General features: G+C 48.0%; 1 protein-coding gene across 1 annotated transcript in view; it reads right to left on the bottom strand.

Moving 5' to 3' along the window:
* Window positions 1–10,263, bottom strand: part of MFSD9 (major facilitator superfamily domain containing 9) — a gene marked incomplete at its 5' end in the record, with an annotated part of 19,572 nt that overhangs the window by 2,347 nt on the left and 6,962 nt on the right. Inside the window, 3 exons of the mRNA XM_014545599.1 lie at window positions 4–86; window positions 3,828–4,037; window positions 6,427–6,556. Coding sequence (XP_014401085.1) covers window positions 4–86; window positions 3,828–4,037; window positions 6,427–6,556 — 423 coding nt within the window. The remainder of the gene's footprint in view (window positions 1–3; window positions 87–3,827; window positions 4,038–6,426; window positions 6,557–10,263) is intronic.

Raw genomic sequence — 10,263 nt, 5'->3', positions numbered from 1 at the left:
CAAAGGCGCATGGTTCTCACCCAATCGCAGGCTGCTCTCTGTACTATGGACACTCACTTCACTCCATGGAAACAGCCAAACGAGACCTGTTGAAATGCGCGTCTGTTAAAGTGGGTGACTTCACGGTCACACACGCCTCCCACGGGGACAGGCAATGACTGCATTAGGTTATATTGCAGTTTTTTATTAGCAGATTTACTCATCTGTATTCTTGAATCCAGTTTTTAACCATTCCCACAGCTACCTCTACTCCATATTAATACCAGAATTCTGAAATTCGCCTTAAGGAAAAATCTACGCCTAAGTAATACTGTTTTCCCCAGCTCAAGAGCCTATGCGGGCTTCCTATATCCCACCATTTCATATCTAAATTCTTAGGCTTTACACTTAAGTTCTTCCCTCACTACTTGGCTAATTCTCTGACTATCCACCATCTGACCACCCACCCAACACTGAATAGTCAGGCTTCTAAATGCTGAACCCCGTGCTAGCCACTACATTCACACACAAGGCAAGGCCTGTACAATCCCTGTCCCCAAGGAACTTAAACCTGAGGGGGTGTGGACATGCAGACGGGCAATTCGATTCCAGGGTAAGCGCTGTGCTGGGGGGCAGAGGGTGCTAGGCCAGCCAGCCTGGCAGGGCGTGGCCGGGGTTCCCGCACCAACGGCCCGTCAGGAAGCACCTGCAGGATCTGCGCTTTGGCAAGTCTCACGTCGCAACCTCTGGGGGCACCATTCCCATCGCCCATGACACCCCTTACCCAGCAGCTCTGTCCCTGCTCAGATAATGCCCTCTGCCCCCAGGTGACAGGCACGGTCTTGCCTCCGCTGTTATGATCCATGCCATCCAAGTACAATGACTTCGTGCCAATCCCTGCCCTGAGTTTTCTTAAAACAACACAAGCTCGCCACCTAGGACCCGTTTCCTAACTCATCCCTGTGGTTTTCAGTCCTTCGGCACAAGTCCCACCGGCCCGTGGCCGCCGGTCAGGGCTGCTTCCTGCTGTGCCCAAGCTCTGCCTGCACGTGTACATCCTCCAAACACAGTGTAAGGGGCCTATTAGCCAGGCACTAGTTTAGGACAGAAAGCTGGTCACGTGAGAAAGCAGGCCTGGACTTTCCCTCGCTCTCATTTATGACAGTTCCCTTGGACAGCTCACAGAACTGGATAAGACGTGAAAGAACTGTCGCTAAGGGACTAAAAGAGAAGTATAATTACATAATAATAAAAATGAGGATGACAGCAACTGGCATTTACTGGGTGGTTACCATGTGCACCGCAGGGGGGTAAACTGCTTCTGTGCAAACCTCCACTCGTTCTCACAACACGTCCACCAGGGCTGTTTCTCCAGCTCCGACGACGAGGAGACGGAGACAACCCAGCTGAGGCCCACACTGAACGGGGCCGGGCGGGGACGGCACCCAATCTCAGACCAGAGCCTGAGTTCTGACCCAGGAGAAAACAAGTCATGGCCAGGGAAGTGGCAGATCAGAGCAAGGACATAAGAAGGGGTCGGGTTGAGGCAAATGGCCGTCATTGAGGACAAAAGTATGACAAAACGGATTGAGACGACAGCCATACACTGCTCACCGCCCTGGAAGGCCCAGCGTGCTGTGCGACACTGTCTGTGTCCCCTCTCCCTCCTCCCTACATGTCTCTGTGGGCACTGTCTGTGTCCCCTCTCCCCTCCTCCCTGCATGTCTCTGTGGACACTGTCTGTGTCCCCTCTCCCTCCTCCCCTGCATATCTCTGTAGGCACTGTCTGTGTCCCCTCTCCCCTCCTCCCTGCATGTCTCTGTGGGCGGCACTGTCTGTGTCCCCTCTCCCTCCTCCCTGCATGTCTCTGTGGGCACTCTCTGTGTCCCCTCTCCCCTCCTCCCTGAATGGCTCTGTGGGCACTCTCTGTGTCCCCTTTCCTTCCTCCCTGCATGTCTCCGTGGGCACTGTCTGTGTCCCTTCTCCCTCCTCCCCTGCATGTCTCTGTGGGCACTGTGACCACCCCCCACTCTCCCTCCTCCCCTGCATGTCTCTGTGGGCACTATCTGTGTTCCCTCCCCCCTCCTCCCCTGCATGCCTCTGTGGACACTGTCTGTGTCCCCTCTCCCTCCTCCCTGCATGTCTCTGTGGGCACTGTCTGTGTCCCCTCTCCCTCCTCCCTGTATGTCTCTGTGGCCACTGTCTGTGTCCCCTCTCCCTCCTCCCTGCATGTCTCTGTGGGCAATGTGACCACCCCCCACTCTCCCTCCTCCCTGCATGTCTCTGTGGGCAATGTGACCACCCCCCACTCTCCCTCCTCCCTGCATGTCTCTGTGGGCAATGTGACCACCCCCCACTCTCCCTCCTCCCTGCATGTCTCTGTGGGCACTGTCTGTGTCCCCTCTCCCTCCTCCCTGCATGTCTCTGTGGGCACTGTCTGTGTCCCCTCTCCCTCCTCCCTGCATGTCTCTGTGGGCACTGTCTGTGTCCCCTCTCCCTCCTCCCCTGCACGTCTCTGTGGGCACTGTGTCCCCTCTCCCTCCTCCCTGCATGTCTCTGTGGACACTGCCTGTGCCCACCCTCACTCTCCCTCCTTCCCTGCATCGGCTGCAGCCTGTGACCCCACAGGTCTTTACTGCGAAAAATAAATCCCTGTTACTTTAAGCGACTGGAGTTGGGAAACTGGCAGCTGAATGCATGCTCACTGACTCAGGGCCACTCACAGGCTTAGGTTAGGGAAAACGTTAAATAGCACTATCACTGAACACTCCAAAACGGAACGCCATACTCATGCTCCTTGCTTATACACTCACTTCTGACTTCAAGTGATCGCATGTAGGTACCTTCCTTTACATCGGAAGGTACCTATTCATACCAACTAGTCACATGCTTAAAGCCATTTCATCTAGACTCACACTGATCCATCAGACCTCTCCTCCTGGCTGAGGTTACAGGTTACACTTCTGGCAGAAAACCATGCAGTATTCCCATGAGCACTGAGATTAGTAAGCTCATGAACTTTGTTCTTGAGGCTGACATCCCAACCCAGCATGGAATTCATCACTCAGCCTGAAGTCTTCAAAATGAATATCAAGTAAAGTATAATATAATTAGATTTAGGACAACTGAACAGCATGACTCCTCTTGTTAATAAAGCTGTTTATCTAAGGGTTGGCCATGCACCCGTCTCTGGGCAGAGAGGTTCCTCCTCTCGGCTTTAAGCACCTGGCCGGGCACCCACGGGGCTCCGTCCAGCGGGCCTTCTCCTATTCATCCAATATCACTGAGCACCGGCTGCACGTGCCTGTCCTCTCTGGCACTGAGCAAATACAAGCTCTTGTGGAGCTGACTTTCTAATTGTGTGTGTTGGGGGGAGGGGCGAAAACACATTAGTAATACGACTTCAGAAGAGCTATAAACAAATACAGTTACCTTAGACAAAGTGATCAAAGAAAGCTTCTCTGAGGAAGCAGACATTTTAAACTTGAGTGATAACAAGAAAGAGCCAGTGAAGAAACGTGCAAAGAACTCTGCAGGTGGAAGAGAGAGCTCATGGCAATGCTGTCCTGTGGGAATAAGCCTGGTTTGTGTGAGGTCGACCAGGAAGCCAGTGTGGGAAGCACCTGGAGGAAAACAGGGGAGGGCAACACTGTGAGGCTGGGGGACGAGCAGGGCCTTAGCAGGATGGAGCCCACGGGAGGTCTGCACAGGGGGTGGCACATCTTTCATTTCTGAATAATGAACCTACATACTCTAAGAAAAACAAATTATTCTAAGGAGATAAAAGTAGGTAGATCAGTCAGTATGAATGAATAAACCAGGCTTTTCATGATTCGATGGCAACTTACCAGCATTGAGAATGAAGACAGAAAAACAGATGAAGCATGTTAGACAAAATCCACCGTCTAGTTCACTAAGATAGCCACCGACCACGGGGCCCAAGATGAAGCCCACACTAGACGCTGTATTTAATTGTCCAATGACTAATGGCCGCTCCTTCTCTGGAACCAGATCAGAAAGCATAGCCCTTGAAATGGAGAGTGTATGTTTAAAAATACCTGCAAGGAGACAAGTAACATATTCTGTAACATTTTCCACATTAAAAGCAGGGACTTCACCTCTATCCCTGATGGAGTTCTTATCCATTTCCTTTGAACCTCTAAGGCCACATGTTCCCTGCCGCCGTGATGGACTCCTGGTTCAGCCCACCATCCTGGTTGGCCACCCTGTCCCTGGCAACCAAGCTCCTGAATCCTCAGCTTCCCCGAACCTCCCATCAGGACATCCCATGTCTCCGGTCCTCTCCGCTATCCAAGTACAATTCACGGTGGCTTCTATACAGAAAGTTATCCTTCATTATTCGTAAACTCGGAATAAACATTTTCTGCATGCCTACTGTCTGTCCAGCACGAACCTTGACCCTGAGGGTGATGCAAGGAACAGAAAGAACAGAAAGGCAGGAAAAAGACAAATGTCCTGTCCTCACAGAGCTTCCATATAAGTTAAGTGCTATGGAAAGAAACAGAGCGGAATGACAGGGAGTAAAAACATAAAGATATGATACCACTGATTTTCTACCAGCAAGAGGCTTGTGAAACTGTACAAATTGAAAAACTATACAAATTGAAAGCTGCGATATGACTTTCCTTCTACTGATGTATTTGACTTGTAGGCACCCACACATTGAACAAACACACTCACAAACAGACTGGTGAATTCTGGTGACCTCGGTTGCCCACTGTTTTGATTAAGGCATCGTAGGTCCCACTAATAAATGCTGCTGGCAGGCCTGGCTGGTTGCTCCTAACCGGGATGGGCACTGGTTCCCAGTGAGCTCCCTGAAGGAAGCAGTTGCATGTCACTACTCAAACCAGGTTGGTTTATATTAACATTATCATCCTCCACATAAATCTCTACACATTTTGTAACAAATATACAGGTGGTATTGTAAGAGTGGTAGTATTGTAACCCGCCCCACCATTCTTGTGACTGTCTCTGTGAATGCTGACTCTGACTAATATGTAGCTTGGAGATGAACAGCATGTTTGCGTAAGAATCCTAGGAACTAACTTCAGAAGATGCAGACCCCGATCTCCAGTCACCCCAGTTCTGGGCCATTTGCTGACCGTCAACCATAGAACCAGATGACACAGACCCAGGACGACGAAGACCAGGATGATGCACACAGACCATCACGTGACCAGTTTCAAGGTCCTTATCGGCACGGCCTGTGCTGGCCTCACACGGAGAACTTTTCCACCCCTTCCCCTTGATTTCTTTGTTCTGCGTTCCCTCTCCCTCCTTATAAAAACCTCGGCCGCACTGAGATGTTGCAATGGGCTTTGTGACAAGAGTTCCCCGTCTTCTCAGGCGTCTAGCAGTTGAAACAACCACTTTCCTTTTTCACCAGCACATGTCTCACAAATTTGGCTTTCTTGGCAGCAGGTGATCAAATCTTGGTTCCAGTTACACTATTTATCTCTCATCTGTTTCTTTTGAATTTAAACAGCCTTACCAGTGAATGGTGGAGTGTATTATATTGTACAAGGACACACTGCAACCAAACTAAGAACATAAAATAATGTGGACACCAGGTGCACATGAAACAGCTGTCATTTGGATTTTATGTGTGATGGTGGAGCTTATTGGAATGATTGATCACATTTAGAGCAAAGGCATTCATAAACCATTTTCTTAAGTAAACAACAACTCAGCATGGATTTTGGAGGGTGAACAGAGAAGACTTGCCCATCAGGGTAGCAGAATCTGTCAGTGCTCTCATGAGTAAGGTGAGAAAGAAACAGAAAGTCCAGGGCTCTAGTCACCAAGAAGGGCAAAGAGGGAATTAAGAGTAACGACCTACCCATCTCAACACCTAGCACTCACAGGTAGTATTTCAAAGAATGGAAAAATATTTTAATGGACGGACAAAATAAAAGCTATTTCAAAAATGGAAGAAACATTCAGGAGCAGTCTGGAGACAAAACTAACCACTGAGCATTCCCCCACAAAGCAACGGCCAGCTTTACAGAAGGCGGCAGGAAAGCTATAGTGGTCAGTATCCATTTGAAATCAGGAAGCCCAACTTCAAAACTATAAGCTCGCTGAGGGACAGAATAGCAGTCAGTGCTGGTTGGAGACATTTAACAGATTATCCTGCTTGAGAGAGATGAACAGGAAGGAGCGAGGCACCGCCGCAGCAGCAGAGCTGTCACTGTGACAGACACGGGGCGCTGGCTCCGGCTCCATCACACACGAGGTCTGAAACTCTGGACAAGTCAGCAGAGCCTGACTGATGGTGGTGTGACAGCTCTAATTTGTGTCGCCATTATGCCCTCTACACATAAGCTCTAGTCAGAGGCATTGACCAGCAGGGACAGGTTTTCTCTATGCATATACATACAAGTGACTTATTTTGAAGGAAAACACAGACGGGCAAGCACTCACCCACAGAGACTCTAGCGAGGACAAACAGGAACATGTTGGTAGAGGCTCCAAGAATAAGATAACCCAGGGCACTGCAGAGAATGCACACCAGCAAGGAAAGCCGTCTTCCAATCACATCACTCCAGCAGCCCTGAGGAAGCAAGAAGCACAGACCGTCCTTGATTCACCATAAAATCACCACCTTGGAAATGCCCCCCAAATGCAAGCCAGTGGGAACCAGCAGGGAATTTGGGCTAAGATCCTTAAATGCTCAATTCTATTATGCCACTTGTCAGAGTATTTTCTTTGGTCTTCCACAAGTTGAGTGGAAAATACAACATAGCTTTCTCTCTCTCTCTCTTTTTTTTCTTTCTAAATCCTCACCCAAGGATGTTTCATTGATTTTTAGAGAGGGAGGGAGGGAGGGAGAGAGAGAAACATCAATCATCTGCCTCCCATACGAGCCCTAAATGGGGACCAAACCTGCAACCTGCTGATTGGTTGCGTCCTGCACACCCCAGGGCTGGGGTTTGAACCTGCAACCCAGGTCAAGCCCTTCATCAAGATTTGAACCCATGACCCTTCAGTGGGGATGCTCTAACCACCTAGACACACCAGCCAAGGCTCATTTTTATCTTCGTTATCGCTTTACACATCTCAACTCCTCAGTAACAATATTCAGTTTAGAAATTTAGGAAACACTAAAAAACAAAAATATAAAAATGCTTCACAATCCCCAAATCTACAAATGATATTTCTAACAAAATATAGCATACTGTATTTTGTAACTTGCTTTTCCATTTAACAATAAATCTCAAACATTATGCCATTAAAAATCTGCCCCCCCCCTTTTTTTTTTTGCTTAAGAGTGTCTATTTTCTACCATCATGACAACCATGGATTTTATCATTAATTTTTTTGGTCTGTTAATCTTCACCTGAGGGTATTTTTCCCATTGCTTTTCAGAGAGAGTGGAAGGGAGGGAATGCAAAGGGAGGTGGGGGGAAACAGAGAAGAAAAACATCAATGTAAGAGACACATCGACTGGTTGCTTCCCACACATGCCCTGACTAAGGGTGGGGAGCGAACCTGGAACCCAGGCATGTAACCTTGACTAGGAATCGAACCTGCAACCCTTTGGTATGCAGGCGATGCTTTAACCATTTATCAACACAGGCCGGGGCTTATTAATTTTGTCAACCCATATGACTTAGATATACTGCAAAATGATTCCCATAATAAATTTAATTAACACCCATTATCTTAAATAGGTATAAATAAAAATGAAAAAATGTTTTTTCCTTGTGATGAGAACTTTTAGAATTTCCTCATAACAACTTTCAAATACATCATTCAGCAATGTTAACTAGTCACCATGCTGCACAGTACATCCCTAGTACTTACTTATAACTGAAGTTTGTACCTTTTGAACACCTTCACTCAATTTGCTCACGCCTGCCTTTGCTTATCACAAATCTGATCTTTGTTAAAAATCTCATTCAAAAATGACTTTGCTTTTAGATTCAACATGTAAGTGAGGTCATACAGCAGTTGTCTTCCTCGGTCGTCTTCACTTAGCAGAAAGCCCTGAGGCCCATCATGTGGTCACAGATGGCAGGATGCCCTTCTTTTCATGACCAATAGCTCCCACTGTGTGCACACAGACCACATTTTCTTCACCCATTCATCTCTTGATGGACAAAAGTTGGTTCCCTGTCTTGCCTGTTGTAAATATAGCTGCAGTGAACATGGGGGTGAAGGGATCTCTTCCACAGTGACTGCATTTCCTTCGGATATACAATAGAATTGCTGGGTCATATACGTGTTCTATTTTTAATTTCTTGAGCAACCTCCATACCGTTTCCCATGGTGGCTGCATCAATCTGCATTCCCACCAACAGTGCCGCGGGTTTCCTTTCCTCCACATCCTCACCATCACCTGCCTTGTGTTTTAGGTGACAGCCATCCTAACAGGTGTGCAGTGATGTCTCCTTGCAGTTTTGATTTGCATTTCCCTAATGATTAGTGATGTTGAACACCTTTACCATTTATTCAGATCCTTTGCCAACTTCTTCATTGGATTATTTCTTTTTCTGCTATTCAGTTGTATAAGGTCTGTATATGTTTTGAATATTAATCCTTATCAGATATATGGTTTGCAAGTATTTGTTTCCATCCGAGTGGCCTTTTCCATCACGGTTGTTTCTTTTGCTGTGCAGAGGCTTTTTAGTTTGATGTGGAGTCTGGGGGGTGGTGCGGGGAGGGTCACAGATGCCTCAGGAGCAAAGGGCCGCCTTCCCAGCTCATCCTTCACTTCGCTGTGTTCAGTCTCACAGCAACAGCTAAACCAAAATACACCTCCCTGTAGCTGGAGGCCTGGCCTTCAGAGATGCAACCAGAAGCCATTGGCGAGGCTTCTGAGAAAGTTCTTTAGAGGTGGGAGAGGGTACTGGCAGTCTCCTCTTCCTCCTTTCCTCTCTCCTGCTGAAAACTGCCCACCATGCAGGAGGCTGAGCCGCTGCTAGGAAGGAGAGCTGGGCAAGACGATGCACGCTGGTCTCCTGCAGCCCCTCAGACGCTTGACAGCCTGGCGGTCAGCTGCACGCTTTCCTCTTTACACGTTGGAAGTTCCGTGCAGAGAGACACACGCCTGACGGAGGAGCCCAGCCCGGCTACAGCGCTGCCACACTGAGCCGGCTTATGTACCCAGGTTCTGGGTGAGGCTTTGTTTGAAAGAAGTGTCAGAATGAAAATCACTGAACACTCTCAGAGCAACGGAGCTCTGTCGGAGAAAGGTCAAGGGCAGGGCTCCGGCCACGTGGCCTGGCGCTGGCTGGAAGGTGGTCTATAGCCTCCTGCTTCCTTACCCCTCAGGCTGCTCAACGACTCCCCCACCCTCTCCAAGTAGCCGCGACACCCATACCGGAGCCTGTCTCTGTCTTGCCAGCAGCAACCACCTCTGTTCCTGCCCTTCCTCCACTTTTATATTTATGTGTTTATATTTTTCTAAAAAAACATACAAAAGATCTTTTTACAAAAAGTGGCCATACGTGGTTATAAAATTCCTTTATAAAAAATTCAAGGGTAAATATTCTAAATACTGTCAACTTTTTCCCTAGTTCCCATTTCAATGGATTTAAAAATTGTCCACACTTTCCTCCTGCGCTCGCAGGGCAGTGGTGTGATCTGGCAGGAACACCAGGGCCCTGCGCGAGGCTGTCTGGATGCAACCCTGAACTCTTAGCACATGCCAGACACATTCCACATGGCAGCACATGGCGAGCCCTGGCTCCATCTGTAAATTAGGAACAGTAGTAGTGTCTGCCCTGGAGGTCTTTCCCCTCCACACTGGCTCGGTGCTTTATGTAAAATCCGTCATCAAAGACGCAGGGCCTCCTCGACGTGGCTGAGAGCAGTTAGGATGAGGGCTGAATGCAATCAAGTGCTCAGCACAGGGTCTGACACGTAGTAAGTACTTAATAGACGCTACTCATTTTTATTAAAATAGATCTATTAAAATTATTAGTCAAATCTGACACATAATTTTCTTCATAAGGACTTCTTTTTCAAATTAAAATGTTTCTAAAAAACTTATTAAAGATTTATAAAAGCACTGGTTGACAAGAAAATGTTTATTTGGCATTTCACGTGAATGATTTCTAAGGAGTTTCTACACAGACATTACGGCTAGAAGGTTTATGAAATGTGCTTTGTAAGTGCAAACAGGATAAAGCAAAGGCTTACTTGAGAAAGAGGGTTGGGCCATGGCTGTGATCAAGTTTCAGTCACCAACTGCTCCCACTGCCAGGGCTCCGACAAGCCCGCCTTCACTCAGACCATCAGTGCCAGCAGGAGGCA

This window comes from Myotis brandtii, unplaced genomic scaffold, assembly GCF_000412655.1.
Source record: "Myotis brandtii unplaced genomic scaffold, ASM41265v1 scaffold415, whole genome shotgun sequence".
NCBI classification, from domain to species: Eukaryota; Metazoa; Chordata; class Mammalia; order Chiroptera; family Vespertilionidae; genus Myotis; species Myotis brandtii.
The sequence above is the reverse complement of the archived record's forward strand: the minus strand, read 5'-3'. Positions and strand labels throughout refer to the sequence as shown.